We start from the raw sequence: 16,543 nt of genomic DNA, 5'->3' as shown, positions 1-16,543 counted from the left end.
ACCTGTGAGGCGGAAGAAAAAGTGACAATACTTTTTAATAACAAATTGAATAGGAGTATCCTCACACCAAGGAACAATTGATAATTAGAATCATTTACATCACCATAGAAAGTGAAGACATTTTTTCTCGGATATCTATCTCCGGGTACTTGATTGTAATTTAACTCCGTCTTAGAAAGGTTATCATGAGTACAAGAGCACCTTCTAGATCATATGATATGATCATGAAGCTTTTGCTTGTTGGAGATTCTGGTGTTGGTAAGTCATGTTTATTGTTAAGGTTTGTTGAAGATAAATTTAATACTTCATTCATTACGACTATTGGGATTGACTTTAAAATTAGAACCATCGAAAGCAATGGTAAGAAAATCAAATTACAAGTTTGGGATACTGCTGGTCAAGAACGGTTCCGGACAATTACTACTGCTTACTATCGTGGGGCTATGGGGATCATTTTAGTTTATGATGTTACCGATTCCCGGACTTTTGAAAATGTAGAAACTTGGTTTCAAACGGTTACCCAATATGCTAATGATGATGCTCAAATCTTTTTAGTTGGGAATAAATGTGATGATGAGGAAGGTAGACAAGTTTCTTCTGAACAAGGACGTGCTTTAGCTGAGAAATTGGGTATTTTATTCACTGAAGCTTCAGCAAAGACAAATGAAAATGTTGATACCATTTTCTATGAATTGGCTTCACTTATTCAAGAGAAACAACCAGAATATTCCACTGCCAACGATCAATCTGGCGGTGCTGGAGGTGTTGATGTATCTAAACGTGTTTCGGGACTTACCAATAATTGTTGTTAATGTATATGGGACTAATCAAATTGTATTGCAATGTATTGTACTGTATTGTAATGTAGCATAGATTTAATGTTGTGGCTTCCAAACACTCCGAGCATATCTATAGCATGATCGTGTTAATCTACGACGACGATATTCAAAGTCTGCCTCAAGAACTTTGACCTTATCATACATCCAGCCATCATTGGCATCATTCTTTATCATCAATGTTCTTGAAAGTGCTCGTTCTTCAATCAAATCTTGAGGAGCAGTGTCAATTTCCCATGAATTCACATAAGCAAAGTCAAATTTCCAATCTTTAGGTGGGATAACATCCCATATTTCAGATGCTCCACGTGGCAACCCCCGGGATCTTTTAGGATCATCCAAATCAAACACTGACGAACAATAAACAGTATTTTTCCATTTGGGTTGAGTCGAACTTCGATATTGAAGCTCAAACACTTCAAGTGTTCGTGTTTGTGGACTATCCAGAGGGAAGATCCCTTTGGTATCAAAGGTCTTGATCAAATTGTTCTCTTCACTTATAACAGATTCAGATTTGGTTCGCTTCTTGCGTTTAATTTTTAAAGTACTTTTCTTATTATTCTTCAGCATCATGGCCAAATACTTTTTACTGTTGGGATGGCATAAAATTACCAATACCCAACCAGTTTGAATGAAGATAAGTTGCCAGGGAATGTATACACCCATCACTATAATCACAAACGTAACCACAAGTAACCCATAGAACACAGCTGTTGATAATTTTTCATTGGCAAATCCAGTAAGATCATATCCAAGTTTTTCAACAACCTTTAAGGTCCGAACAACATCTGTCATACCATTTTGTAGATGTTTCATATTGGATAATAAATTGGCTTGAGTATTAACAAACTGTTCTCCTTTATCAATAGTATCAATGACTTCATCTATTGCATCTTCTGGAATCTCAATAGTTGCTGATTCTGCAACTGTTGATAGGATCAGACTTGTATCAGTAGTAGTTTGATCCAAATACTCAATAAGTATACTATCGTCATTAGAAGAATTGAAATACTCAATAAGACTTTTTCCTCTTTTCTTAACAGTAATAATATGTGGAGTTCTAATTGGATGGCGATACAAATATCCAGGAAGTATCCCTTGAACCAAAACTATCAACATCGGTAATGCCAATACCAAATGAGGCCATTTACATACCATAGTATAGAAAACAAGCACCGATACCGTTTGAGAAGGTGACTTCCAAGTTAATACATTAATAGCACCTTTTTGTAATGATAAAAGAGGAGTCAATCGTTTACTTAACTCCTTGAAATTATTAGCTATGATCCAAATAGAAAAGCCTGGTTCTTTATCATCATGATCATCATGATTATCTTGCTGTTGCTGCTTCTTCGTCATAGTAGAATTGGTGATAGTGCTGGTTGTACTTGATTTTGAACTTAACCCTAATCTACGAGAGCCTGATACAGAACCTGAACGTGACCCAGTACCCGAATTTCTTCTGGATCCACCAAAAATACTATCAACGATTCGATCGGAGAAATGGGAACTATTACGTCTTTGAGACTTTGCGGCCACCAGTGCCGACTCGGCCATCAGGCCAATATGAAGAATTGTATCCTCAGAAAGTTGACCGGTATTATGACCCTCAGCTTCTGGTAGTGTATCATGTGGTGCCATCATGGATTGATATTATGGCCTTGTGACTTTATGAAAAAAATATGATGTATCATACTATCAAAAGAGAAATGTGGCTGGTCTTATATAAGTTCCAGCGGATATGACTAGTCACATGATATTCCCCAGATTAATTTCCAAGTCCAGAAATTTTACCAGAACCTCCATCAACATAGTCGTGCAGTAACCGGTTGCAAATCGAAGGAGTATTTAAAGTCTTGTGAAGCAAATACTTTTGGATTTAAGCCCCCAGATACTATTTACATTTTCTTCTTTCCTCTTTCTCTATCTACATCTTATAATGACGATAACCCCATAAATTACGTAATATGAGACAAAAAGACTATAAAGATATGCTGGTAAGATATCATTTAAAATCATACCAATCAAAAGGGAGTATTGACTTCAAGTGGCACGCCACCATAAATCAAATATCAAGAACTTGTCCAACAGGCATATGGACGCGCTGTTTTAATGAGCCAAAGAAGGGAAGTTGGCTTCGTTAAGTTCAGCAGCCTTTGGAGAAGCACTCTTCTTACCGTTGAACTTCTTAGGACCCTTCTTGAAATCTCTAGCAGCAGGAGCTTGATCAGCAAAAGTAGCATTGATTTCCAAAAACTTCTTTTCCTTTTGGTTCTTTTGTCTAACCTTCTTAGAAACAGAAGAAGAAAAGAATTCATCTTGAGACTTTTCAATCTTTTCAGAAGCACCCCACTTGTCTTCAGCACCTTCATTGGCCTTTCTAACAGCCTTGACGGTGGTCAATTCAGCTTGCTTGGCTTGCAATTCGGAAAAGTAGTCTTGTAAAGACTTCTTAGGAGCAACATCAGCAACAGCAGTTTCGGATTGTTCTTCCAATTCTTCGACGGCATCAGCAGCAGCTTCAGTCTCGTACTTCAATTCCTTGTTGTCATCACCCCATCCTTGCTTGACCTTCTTCTTGGAATCAGTCTTACCGGTTCTAGAGTGCTTGTCAAATGGCTTCTTGGAGTGCTTGTTTGGAGTGGAAGCAGGAGCAGAAACAGACTTATTGTTAACCTTGTTCTTGAAAGCAGCATCGTTACCAGTAGCTTGCTTTCTGTTCTTGTTGGCCTTAGCAGGGTCAGCAGATGGTGGAGGAACATCAGCCTTCTTAGAAGAAGTGTTCTTCTTAACCAATTCCTTGACAGGGCTCAAGGCTGCTGGTTCATCGCCTTCAACATCGTTACCCAAAAGAGCGTACAAGTTCTATCACCACAAATGTTAGTAACAAAGTTCAATTCAATTCATTCAACAAAATATTTGCAAAAGAATATACTCCAATCGGGTGATCCCTCCCCACAAAATTCTCCACAATTCCTCGTTTCAATCTCCAGTGCTAACAATATCCAGTTGTTGTTACTCGTATTAATTTGTTAAACGAACTCGATCCCTTACATCAAGTACATACCTTGTTTTGGAACGACATCTTGATATGTTTGTTTAGTCTTATACTGTGGAAGAGACATTATGAACTGGAGTCTTTTACTCTCACTGAAAAATTTCCACCCACCCCAACGACGAAAAATTTTCTGTGACAGTCGCACAAACGTATGTTTGAGACTGTACGCGTAAATCTGAGTATGGACTAACCCCATATCTTCGTATATTCATAATTATTATACAATTCTGGACTGCAAATATAAGGGTTTTAAAAAGTTGACTAGTTTCGTTATAGGATGAAGAATAAGTTAAAGAAATTGTTTGTTTGTTGTTTGTGGAATTTCCTCAATTGATAAAGTGAAGTGAACTTCAACTTGTTAAAACCGTGACGTCTAAGAAAATGAAGTATAAATTATATTTCAGTCAATCTCAATATACGGGTTAGGGATACATACTAACTGTTGCATTGTGATCTGATATTTAGTGATCTGATATTTATTGTTAAATTGAATCTCATTTGACTAACTTGTTTAAGGTCACACGACTACATGGTTATCTCACACTACAATACACCCAACTTATGTGACATTATACAATTAAAGTCTAATAATATTATTAGAGCAGAGATGAGTTGATCTCCAACCCCAAGAACTCTTCACCAACCCTGGCAAAAAAGTTCTTCACTGCATTCCGTAAATCAGGTGATAACGTACGACCTAATAATTGAACTGCTAAAATGTATACGCTTTTAGCATAAGTCTTAAAGTGGCCTTCATCAAGTTCAACATAACCTTGTAATATTTCTATTACAACAGGCTTCCAAGTTGAAATGTTTCTTTGGTGACTTCCTTCATCAAAATTAACATATCTTTCAACAATATTCAAACAAATAGGTAAGGTTTTGTCAAGTATTGTTGTTTTCCCTGCTTCATCAGCCTTATCGTCATCACAATAGGCACGAAACATAATGTTAATGTAAACCGCAGATGCTGAGGATTCTTGTTTCAAAAGATTGGGCAACCTTTCTATAACGCCTTCATTCCATAACTTATACCGAAGATCGTAATTATCATTGAATTTATTAGCAAAATCATAACTTCTATGCAAAAGATCCGAAACTTTGATAAGGGTATCATAAGGAACAGACTCATAAAAGCTATCGTTTTGAAACAATTCAGAGAGTGCTTGAATCAAAAGCAATTGCAATACACTCTTAACAACAATTGACAGTTTCTCTCTTGATTTTTGAATACGACTTTCAGCATTTTCATACGTATTGATACTTAATTGAGATGGGTTTGGTTCCATGTTATTACCAACGTCCCCCTTTTCGGAATCTGTCGAAATTGAAGCTTGTTCATCATGATCAACAGACATGAACAATTCCTTTGCGGTTGTTAATTCAAATAAAGTGGAGAAGGCATCGTAAATAATGACCCAATGATCGTCAGTAAATTTTTCAGCATTATCAATCAATAAAGTGCATAAGCACTCTCTTCCAATTTTGGCAATGGTGTCATTCTCTTGACAAATACATCTGATGATTAAATCCAAATATCCTTCCAACATACCATTCAATTTGGAAAAATAATGAGTGAATAAATCAACCACTCCCTTTAATGCTTGGATCAACGTTGTTGAAAGCCAGACACTCAAGTTATCATTAGTGGTGTCAACACTAACTTCCCAATATTCGTTCAATATTACAAACGTTGGGAATAAGATCTCTTTATTGATTTGTTCCCAAAATTCAAGATCAAAGTATTCCCCATAGGTGGTAAGAATATTAAACAAAAAGTTTAAAGCACGAGATCTTACTTCTAACTCTTGTCCAGTCATAATAATATCGTGGAATCCTAATAAAAGTGGGAACCATAAGTTCTTAAAATTCTCTGCGTTATTTTCTTCCAGACTTAACTTAAGTGGTCCTTTATTGAAGTCATGTTCACCAAAATGAATTATGGCAATTTGCTTAATTAATCTCCCCAATACTTCCAATGAAGATAAACTTATCTTTTGGAATCTTTCATTCTTCGCTAATGACGTGAAACAGGTGACAAGCTCGGCAAAGGAATCTTGGCTTCTGACAATGTCAATATAATTTTTGTTGATTTCCTCTGCAACTTTGAAACTCTTTTTAACTAATGACTCTTTATTTTCATTGGCTGCTGTTGATAAAACTTCAAAGATTGTTTTCCAACCAGATTTGATTAGTTTAGCTTTAGAAAGTATTGTGACATTAATACATTCTAAAACCCAATCTTTAACATCTAAAGATGCACTGTGTCCCATGACATACCCAAATGGTTTCAAGAATTCCCTTTGAAACTTGAAATGTGCCAATTCATCAATTTCCAAAAATCTATCAGACATTTGTTTCAAAGAATCTAACGCAAAGATTGCTATAGCTTCATTCAGATGGCATCCAGCATTTGTGAATGAAGTCCCGAGAATACTCCATAAATGGGCCCATTCGAAACGAACCCGAGTCATGTTATAATAGCAAACATCAACCGTCTTCTGTAACGAGAACATTCGTGGATTCTTGCTTTGACCAGAAGATTCAATTTCATCAGCTGCCACTTTAGATAATGCAGTGACAAATTCAAGAATACTATCACCACTTAAATTGGCACTATTGGAATAAATTCGATCAATTGCCACTTCAAATTCAGTCTTGGTAATCAAATCTGCAACCTCGGGTGACAAATGTTGATTATGAAATTTATTAGAAGCAACTTGAGATTGACTTGGAGTCCCTGGTGAAAACAAAAAGTAGGAGGAAGTAGTTGTAGTGGAGGTGGTTGTTGATTCCAATGAATCCCTATTAACCAATCTAGCAGTATTAACATCAGGGATTTGCCCTTGATCAATACCTTGGGCTATCAATTGTAACCGTGAAAGTTGAGAGATAGAAATCAAGATTTGTGCCCATGTTTCACTGTTCAAATAGTTACCATCTGCAATTGCAATCTCAAGCATTATATAAATGGCTTCCACATTCTTAGGCTTCATTTCAGCATAATTGTTCAAGTTTTGAAATTGAACAAGTGCTCCAATAAATGCTACTCTAGCATCATCAATGTCAAACATACAGGAAATCCTAATTGATAATTTGATACCTTCCAAACACAATTTAGTTACATCTTCCTCATCATACTCCTTAAAAGGTGGGGTCAACCCAGCCAAAACGGACATCCACATGGTATCAAAAATGGATTTAACATGAAGAATATTTGATGCAACATAATACGTAGTGTCAAGAGTGGATTGTATTCTTCCCTTTTTACCCAAGTTCAACAATTTTTCAGTCTTGGAAGACATTTCCTTCGAGGCATGTAAATAAGCTTCCAAATTAACATCCCTACCACCAAAGAAACTTAAAGATCCATTATTATTCATATTCAAATCACCAGAAATAAGAGCTGCATGTTGTTCTGATTGAAGTTTGATTTCATTCGATCCAATCTCATCATAAATTCCTCTTAAAAAGTCTAAATCCAAGTCTTCTCCATCATTAATTTTGCTGTTGTTTCTGACAAAACTGTCAAATGTCATTCTATTCTTAATTTGAGGGGAGTGCAAGTCAGTGTTCAACATCACAACTGAATATGCCAAAACATAACCAGCATCTGCATTTGCAAAGACATTGGGGTTACCGGAAACATATCTTTCAGCAAATTTCATCATAAATCTATCAATTTTTTGTGCTTCTCCTGGTAATCTAAATGATTGCAAGAACATTCTCAAGGCATCAACAAATGCAGTATTATTGAAATCCATTTCATCCACAAATGCATGCATAATTGCAATATTAGCAGCATCTCCTTCACCTAAGTAATCTCCAATGGTGGCCTTATCTAAACCATCTGTTTCCAATAAGAATTTGGCAATATCAATTGGAGCGTCCGATTTAATGAATCCATTTTCAATTAAAAAGGGAACTCCCTTCTTAGGTTTCTGGTTGAATCTTTTAATACCATCAAGTAATGCCTTCTTCCTTTGTTTCAAACTTTCAAATTGTTCTGGGTTATCAATTTCAGTAGTTGATTCACTAATCGAGTTTCTTGCTTCCAGTATTGAAGTGCTTGAATCAAACTGGGCCGATCTGGATCTGTTTAAGGAATTATGAGAAGAATTTCTAGCCAATGGAGTGGAAGAAGAAGTTCTAACTCCCTTTTGAGCCCATGAATGAATTGATCTTAAAAACCCAACAATACAACTAATGGAGGTCATTTTCATGGCATATTCTAAGGGAAATAAATGGTAAATTTCTGGTTCTGGTGGTTTGGATGACATGGTAGAGCTTACCAAATTGGAACTCTTGCTAATATCATAAACCGATATTCCCTTCCTTCTATTTTCTCTAAAGTTGGCCTTTTGAAGTGGAGTCACCTCAACTCTTGTTAAGGAAAGTCTGGTCAAATAATCCAAGATTTGTTCACAGATATTTGACATCCCGGCATTACAATCATAATTCAAATAAAACTCAATAATGCATCTGGAATCGTTACAAAGCCTCTCAATAATTGATAAAAGATATCTTTTTTGATGAGGAGTTGAGGTTTTCATTTCAGCCACTGGGAAATAGATTTCATCCCAGAAGACAGGAATTTCTCTCTTAAAATCAGGTCTTAAATTGGAAATAATCAACCAAAAGATTTCCAATGAAGATTCAAACACTGGGGCCAACGGCGAAGCAGCATTCTTGATTAATGATGATAAAAGATAAGGCTTGACCGAATCAATCAATCTTGTTGAACCAGCTCCAGAAGCTGTTTTAAGAGTCACATCATGACTTATGAATATTTCAATGTGATTCTTTAAGATGGTATGCATAAAATGCAATGATAATAACTTGGATCTAACTGAATGAGATCTCATATCTAGTGTTTCTGTTTCCAATACCTTGGAAGATAGCTTACACATTGATCTAAACACCAAAAATGCATCTTGAATAAGTAATTCTTCTTCAGAAGCATTTTCTGGATTAACATCAGGACTATTAGCATCGTCTGCATCATTAAACTGTTCCAATTTGCTGATAGTTATTTGTTGTTCTGCAACACTGCTTGTTTCCAAATCATCGTTATTAAGATTATTATTAACTTCAGAAGTGCTATTGTTTGTTCCTGTTTTGGTAAAGATATAACTGCCGGATCGAAGTTTTCTATTTTTGAGGACCTTATCATGAACCCGCAAGTATATGGCATCCACAACCTGGGTCAAGGTACCTTGAGCCAACGCTTGGTTTCGTGGTGATAATGAAAAGATAAACACATTATAGATGATTCTAATGGCTTGCAACAACTTCTCCCCATGACAGGGCATAAGAAGAATACTGTGCATCAAAGCTCTAACGATTTGCAATTCAATTTCCGGTTCTGTGGCTTGGAACTCAAAGCATTTGGCAATGACATCAATTGCCATTTCTGTCATGTTAACCTTCTGTTTCGGATCATCAAATTTGGCATAGTCAAATAATTTAGCGAAAAGGTCAATGGCTTTGGCTTGAGATTCACCTTTGGTTTGTTCACAAATCACCTTCAAGGCATTGAATATAACATGAGGATCTCCATTGGAAGTTTCATCTTGTAACGAAGCAAGAGCTTGTTCAATTGACAATTTAAGTTGGTCATTTTTCTTGGTGCCCTTTGACTCTAAAATACCTTCAAAAGTTTTCTTAAAGATATGAGTGTTGTCTACTGTGGCATTGGCTGCTGTTGCCAAAAACATTGAATCACGACGTCTGTCTGGTGTCAGGGTGCCGTTGGTAGATACTGGAGGTATGTGATCGATTTCAACAACAGGAGTAGATGGTAAGTCAGGGGGCACATCGATTGAAGACTTGCCATTGTCAGTGTTTCCGTTATGTTTCAGTGCTTCATCTTTGTTGACTTCCTCTTTTGGTTTCTCTTTTGGTTCCTCTTTTGGCTCGTCTTTGGGACCTGAGGTACCGTTAGCCATTGGTTCCTCCTCAGGCAACGCTTCGTTATTCAGTTCAACCGGAGAGGTCAAATCGTCTTCTTCGGTAGACATGACTTCTTCCGTGTGTCAAGGACCTGCTAGTACCGGTTTTATCCGAGGTCTAATTGAAGAGATTTGCTGAAAACGGTTTACGTATTTTGGTTGGTATTTTTTGGAGTTGTTGATATCAATTTGGTTATGGTATGTACACTACCGGGCTATACTGGTCTGCATACGGTTAAAGGTATAGACTGTTACTTTGGGTAATACTATAAGGTATGGAATATATTACTAAATGTGTGGAATATATACTAACGTTCTTAGAACTCACTCAAAGCAACAGCAGTGGCTTGGAAATCGTCGTGAGAAATGGAAACATTGACGTTCTTAACTCCGGCAGCACTAGCAGCCTTCTTAGCTTCACCAGATAAAGTAACCTTTGGAGCTCCATTGGCATCACGAGTGATTTCAATGTCCTTCAAAGAAGCACCTGCACCCTTAGACTTTACACCTAAAGCCTTGAAAACAGCTTCCTTGGCAGACCAAGTACCGGTGAATGAAGCTTTAGGGTAAGAAGACTTTTGACAGTAAGCAATTTCTTCATTGGTGAAGTTTCTTTCCACAAAAGTTTCGTTTTCCAAGTTAAGTTCAGAAAGTAACTCAACATCAACGCCAACACCTTTAGAAGATTTGTTTAAAGTCGATAAGGCTTTAGCAGTAGAAGTGGAAATGTCACTAACATAAGACTTATTGGATTGGACACACTTATTGTTGAAAGCCAAATCCTTCTTATTATCATCAACCACACGGGCCAAAGGATCCAAGTAAACTGGTTGTTCCAACTCATCACCATAAGGAGCATGTTCCTTAGCAACAAACATACATTCTCTGGTGATAGCATTATGCATGTATCTATAAGATTTCTTGTATCTGGCAGATACCTTGGTGGCATAATCTTGATAAGTGGTCTTATCCAATACAGCATACAAGTAATCAGGATGGACCACAATGGCTTGAGCACCCTTTTGACCAAACCCAAAGGAAGTCACAGAAACAGCCTTAATACCATCGGTTTGAATGGATCTGGATGGATACAAAATGTATTCAAATTGTTCCAAAACCTTATCAACATTATCGGCATTTCTGTTACCAGGAACAATACCGGTTTGTAAAATTTGCAAGGCACCGTTCAACATCCAAGCACCAGCAGCACCCTTTGGATGACCAGTTAAGTATTTTTGGAAAACACCATAAACTGGGTTACCTTCAGTTCTACCCAAATGTTTCATCATTTGGTTGATGGTAGCAGATTCATTCTTATCATTAGCAACAGTAGAGGTACCATGGAATGAAGCCACTCCCAAATCATCAATGGTCAAACCAAAAGTAGCCAAGGATCCTCTCAATGGTGCAATTCTTGGATCAGATTTATAAAAGAAGTTACCCCATTGCTTCTTAGCATCGGAGATTTGACGTTTGGCTTCTCTAGAAATCTCTTCAGCTCTTTCCTTCAAGAAATCGTGTTGAGAGAATTCAGAGCCAAATTCTTCCTTAGCTAATTCAGCTTCTTCATTCAAGTATTGGAATTCGGATTCTTCCCATTGGGCAATTTGTGCCAATCTTTGTTTCAATTGTCTGGCTCTGTACTTGATATTCAAGTTCAGAGTTGGGTATTTCAATGAACCATGATGTTCTCTGGCAGTGGTCAAAATACCCTTACCTGGAGCTGGAACAGATCTACCAATCTTATCGGTGGCAGTAGCGGTCATGGCCAAAACACCATAGATTGGAACACCCATTTTAATGGCCAAATCAGCATTCATAATAACTTGAATACCAGAACCTTGAGATTCCATAAACCCATTTCTAGTGGTAGTAGCAGGTCTAGACATTTCCTTTGGAGTTCTACCATGTTCAAATTCTTTAATGGCATTAGAAGTGGCATTCATATTGGCGAACTCATAAGATCCTTCTTCTTGGAAGTCATCATAACCACCAACAATACAAATCTTAGCCTTACCCAGTAAGATCACTTCAACACCGGAATCAACAGATTCAACAGCAGTAGCACAAGCACCAACAGGGGTCTTGATTGGACCAGAGGATGACAACAACAACATATTAACCCAAGCAGCCATAGTGTTGATAAAAGATTCTTGCAAAATATCATTCTGAACAGGTTTGTCAGAATATCTGTCCTTGAACATTCCTCTCATGGCTGAAACACCACCCATACCAGAACCAGAACAGTTACCAACTTCAGAAACATGAACATACTTATAGAATTCATAAGGATCAGTGACACCAGAAGATAACAAAGCTTCAACAGTTGAAACCAAAACGTATAAAGTGATTGGATCAACTTGAGAAATGGTATCTTCAGAAATACCATATCTTTTAGCATCCCAACCGGTAGGGATTTGACCAGCAACCAATCTGTCGAATCTAAGAGCCTTTGGAATGAACAAAGTGGCTCCCTTCAAGATTCTAACGGAATATTCACCTCCTTCAATTTCAAAGATTTCACACTTTTCACCATGTTCATGCTTATATTGTTCAGCAACTTCCTTTGAGGCTTCAAAGGCTTCCAAATCATGTTGAATGACAACTTCTTGGATCATCTTCTTTTGCTTTGGATCGTAACCATGGAACAATTCCGGTTCAATCAATCTGATACCAGAATGGTCCAAGATTTCTTCTTCATATTTAGCCTTGATGTCCTTATCATCAACAGGTTGTTGAGTCTTAGCATCGATCCAACCAGTGTATGGTTTACCCTTCAAGTTACCATTGTGGTATTTGATCAAACCCATAATCCAAGCCATTTCAATGGTACCTTCCATAGAGAATTCACCATTGGCTTCCATTTCCCATCTGGTTCTTGCATTACCCCATGGACCAACTTCAGAGAACCCAGTGACTACAATGGTAGATTCCAAGTCCAATAAACCTTCCAAATCTGGTGCAAGTTTCTTGATTTCATCATAAGATTTCAAATTAGGGAATTCAAACTTCATGTTTGCTCTTGGTTGAACAGTAACCTTGGAATAGTTGGCATCAACATTATGACCATTTACAACCTTTTGTTCAATGGAAGATTCAATGGAAACTGCTCTTCTAACGTCAGCAGTATCAAGCAAATCAACTCTCAATTTGGAAGTGAATTCCTTCAAGTTTTCAATAAATTGCAACCCACCATTCAAATCAGCCATAACAGGTTCTTCTTGACAAAGTTGAACCACTTCAGGAGTTAACAAACCCAAGATGTTGAAAGCCATTTCCTTTTGAGAAAAGGTTCTGACTCCCAACTTTTCAATACCTTCAGCAATGATGTTGTTAGCACTCATTAACCCAGTACCTCTGGTCCAACCAATGATAGCACCACAAACTGTCAATTTAGTGCCCCAATCTTCAGAGTACCATCTGTTGAATAAAGTTTCCAAAGAGATCTTGGATTCAGAGTATAACCCATCGAAACCAAAAGTACCATGGTTTGGTGATAATGGCAAAATACATTGAGCAGGTCTGGTATCAGTGGTCTTCTTGGCCTTGACAGCACCCAATAATCTAATCAAGTTGGTCAACATAATTCTGTGAGCCAATTCGGATTTAGAATCAATGGAGTCAATACCGTTACCGTTTTCAGGAATAGCAGCAAATGGAATAATAACATCCAAGTCCCAGCCTAAACCACCCTTCTTTGGATCGTCATAGATGTAACTTACTAATGATTCAACATCTTGTTTGGACCCTTGGTTGAAGGGAACAACAACTAAGCATGATCCAGCAGCACCATATCTGGTGTACATACTTTGATAGTATTCAGTGACCTTCTTGGAGAATCTGGAAGTAGTAACAATAACCTTAGCACCACCAGAAATTAAACCTTGTAAGATTTCGGCACCAATGGAACCAGCACCGGCACCAGTGATCAAGACATACTTGTCCTTGAAAGTCAAACCATTAATGGCAGCAGATTCCAATCCATCCAAGTACATGGAAGACAACTTGACATCGTATTCCCAGTTGTCCTTGACCTTAGTCTTCAAGTGTAAGAAGGGTAAAGTTTCACTTGGAATGGTTGAGGAAACAGGCTGCAAGATAGAAGTCTTATCAGGCAAAGAAGCAATTTCGTCATCTTCAGAAGCAGTCGAAGCATCATCATCATCGGAAGAGGAGGAAGTTGGGACACCGTTACCGGTAGCTTCCTTGGTGTTGATTTCAGAAGAAGATTCAACAAAATTAATCAATTGTTCATACAACTTTTGAACTTCCAATTTGGTAGACTTGGATAATGAAGCTTGCTTGGTAATAGCCTTATAAACTCTGGCCAAATCATCATGAATGGTTGGTTGAGGAGTTTGTTTGGTCATGTCACCACCTTGGGCCATTTCATAAACGTATTGTTCAAACTTACGAATGGATTCCTTGTTGGCTTCTTCATAGACAATCTTACCCTTTGAATCCACAGTAGTCTTAGGACCAGTGATATAAGAGACATCCTTGTAAACCGGATCAACGTCCAAAACTTGCTTACAGTTTTCAATCAAATGTTGACCCAACTTCTTAGCCAATTGATAAGTTTCACCTTTATATTCAGGGCAATGATCAATATGATATTGCATAAACTTAATCAAAGAAGGAGAAGATCTGTTCATGATTTGAATACACTGATCAATGGTTTCTCTATCGATAGAAGTCAAGTTGCCAAAAATGATATCAAAATACATGGACAATAAATCTTGTCTTGCCCAATTCCAAGAAGAATCATAAGTTCTTGACTTCTTTCTGGAGAAAGATGGGTTGATACCCTTGGCATAGAATTCTCCATGTTCTGCTTCCCATAAATCCAATTCCTTCTGTAAAACAGCCAGAGCGTCCTTTTCCTTAATGAAAGATTTCTCACCTTTATTTAAGTCAATTTGTAAGTATCTGGCTAAAGTTTCCAATTGTTGTCTGGCCAAGTTCTTATTTTCAGCAGTCATGGCATCCAAAGCAGCGGAATCAACAACTGCACCACCGGCACCGCCAGCAGCACCACCGGCACCAGCAGAAGCAGAACTCAAAGAAATACCACTGATAGTGGCATACTTTTGAGCATTGGTATCCAAGAAAGCCTTAGCATCAGCTTCAGAACCCAATCTTGTGGCTGGTTCATTGGCTAAAGCAACCAAAAGAACAGAATCTTGTCTACCTTGACCCAACCCAAATCTTGATTCCAAATACTTTCTAGCAGTGGTAATAGAAAATCCACCAGGCATTTTGGAAGACATTAAACGGCCAATTAAAGAAGTAGAAGTCTTACCCAATTGACCAGAGAAGGTATCTTGGAATTGTTCGGCCAATTCTTCCAATGGAGTATCTTCTGGCTTTTCGGGTGTGGACCCAAATTCCTTACCCAAGTCACCCAAGATTTCGTTTTGAACGGTGGACTTACCGTTGACCAAATCCTTAATGGCTTTAGACATGGGGATGGCATCCAATGGTTTCTTCAACTTTTGAGCCACCAAAACGTGGATCAAAAGTGAGGCCTTGACTGGTTCATCTGGAATGGACTCAGCAGGTCCAGCAGCAGGAGCTGGGGCGGCGGCAACGGCAACTGGAGCGGCAGCGGCTGGAGCGGCAGCAGCAGGAGCAGCAGGAGCCTCTTCCTTAACAGGTGGGGCAATATCAGCTGGATCAGGAGTGTAGTAAATCTCCTTAGCATCCTTGGAATAACACAACACTTGACGTTGTAAGGAAAGAGCAGCATCATAAGATTCGTACTTGGCCTTAATGGTTCTGGAAGCCATACCGGCAAGGGTAGGCGATGGACCAATTTCCACAACTCTTTCAGTGTTGTGTTCCTTGAGGAAAACATCTTGAGTTTCGATCCATCTGACTGGAGAGGCGAATTGGTAGGCTAACAACTCTGTCAAAAGAGTGTGGGCCAACTCTTGTTCGATTTCAGGCTTCATATTAGTATTGAAAATCCTTAAAGTTCAAATCAAAAACTGTATGTGACTGGTCAAATTATGTGAAGAAGGTTGCAATTTATATGGTAGTGGACAAACACTTATCCGGACAGGAATGTTGAGTGTTGGGCCATCTCATTCGCCATACAAATTCAGGCATATAGCAAGATGCCCAACATCGTGTTTGTGATCTAGTTGGTGATAAGCAAATTGGTTACGTAATGTGTTATGTAAGCTAAAGAGATATAGTATGTGAACCTGTTAGTTTAGGTTAAATTGCTCCGGTTAAGAATATTGGGTTTAATTCTGTTGGTTAAAGAATTGAATATCCTAAAAAGCTAATACTAATACTAGGATTAACAGTAACATTCGTACTGGCTTTAACTCTAGCTGTAGCTCTATCTCTAGCTTCAGCACTTATGCCATACTACAGCCCTCCTTCTAACACTACTACCATAACACTACTACCATAACGCTAGTAGCACTAACACTGACACTATCAATGGCACTAACATTGTCATTGGCTCTAACACTATCATTGGCACTAACACTAACACTAACACTCCTCTACTCAACTTAGTACCAATACAGGTGTTACCCGGACACAATATTTTATTCTGCACGAAAATTTTCCACAGTAATCACAACCTCTTCCTCTTCTTCTTTCTCTTCTTCTTTCTCTTCTTCTTCTTCTTCTCTTCCTCTTCAAGATTCTCTCTTACTACGTGACCCCCCTACACAAAGGGA

At 38.0% G+C, this 16,543-nt stretch overlaps 5 protein-coding genes across 5 annotated transcripts; 1 reads left to right on the top strand and 4 right to left on the bottom strand.

Annotated features, from left to right (window-relative positions):
- Nucleotides 1-185: 185 nt before the first annotated feature.
- On the top strand, nucleotides 186-812 carry SEC4 (Rab family GTPase; the record flags this gene model as incomplete). Its single annotated transcript, XM_043192761.1, has 1 exon — nucleotides 186-812. One exon carries the CDS (start codon nucleotides 186-188, stop codon nucleotides 810-812), a length of 627 nt encoding a protein of 208 aa, XP_043047816.1.
- A 63-nt stretch (nucleotides 813-875) lies between these two features.
- KQ657_001983 (uncharacterized protein) lies at nucleotides 876-2,477 on the bottom strand (the record flags this gene model as incomplete). Its single annotated transcript, XM_043192760.1, has 1 exon — nucleotides 876-2,477. The coding sequence occupies one exon, from the start codon at nucleotides 2,475-2,477 to the stop codon at nucleotides 876-878; it is 1,602 nt and encodes a 533-aa protein (XP_043047815.1).
- Nucleotides 2,478-2,945: 468 nt separating this feature from the next.
- On the bottom strand, nucleotides 2,946-3,921 carry KQ657_001982 (uncharacterized protein; the record flags this gene model as incomplete). The annotated part of the gene is made up of 2 exons (XM_043192759.1): nucleotides 2,946-3,701; nucleotides 3,904-3,921. 2 exons carry the CDS (start codon nucleotides 3,919-3,921, stop codon nucleotides 2,946-2,948), a joined length of 774 nt encoding a protein of 257 aa, XP_043047814.1.
- Nucleotides 3,922-4,490: 569 nt separating this feature from the next.
- Nucleotides 4,491-9,914, bottom strand: SEC7 (Arf family guanine nucleotide exchange factor; the record flags this gene model as incomplete). The annotated part of the gene is made up of 1 exon (XM_043192758.1): nucleotides 4,491-9,914. The coding sequence occupies one exon, from the start codon at nucleotides 9,912-9,914 to the stop codon at nucleotides 4,491-4,493; it is 5,424 nt and encodes a 1,807-aa protein (XP_043047813.1).
- Nucleotides 9,915-10,162: 248 nt separating this feature from the next.
- On the bottom strand, nucleotides 10,163-15,799 carry FAS2 (trifunctional fatty acid synthase subunit; the record flags this gene model as incomplete). The annotated part of the gene is made up of 1 exon (XM_043192757.1): nucleotides 10,163-15,799. One exon carries the CDS (start codon nucleotides 15,797-15,799, stop codon nucleotides 10,163-10,165), a length of 5,637 nt encoding a protein of 1,878 aa, XP_043047812.1.
- Nucleotides 15,800-16,543: the final 744 nt, after the last annotated feature.

This window comes from Scheffersomyces spartinae (genome assembly GCF_019049425.1).
Source record: "Scheffersomyces spartinae strain ARV_011 chromosome Unknown scaffold_19, whole genome shotgun sequence".
Taxonomy (NCBI): domain Eukaryota; kingdom Fungi; phylum Ascomycota; class Pichiomycetes; order Serinales; family Debaryomycetaceae; genus Lizanozyma; species Lizanozyma spartinae.
The sequence above is the reverse complement of the archived record's forward strand: the minus strand, read 5'-3'. Positions and strand labels throughout refer to the sequence as shown.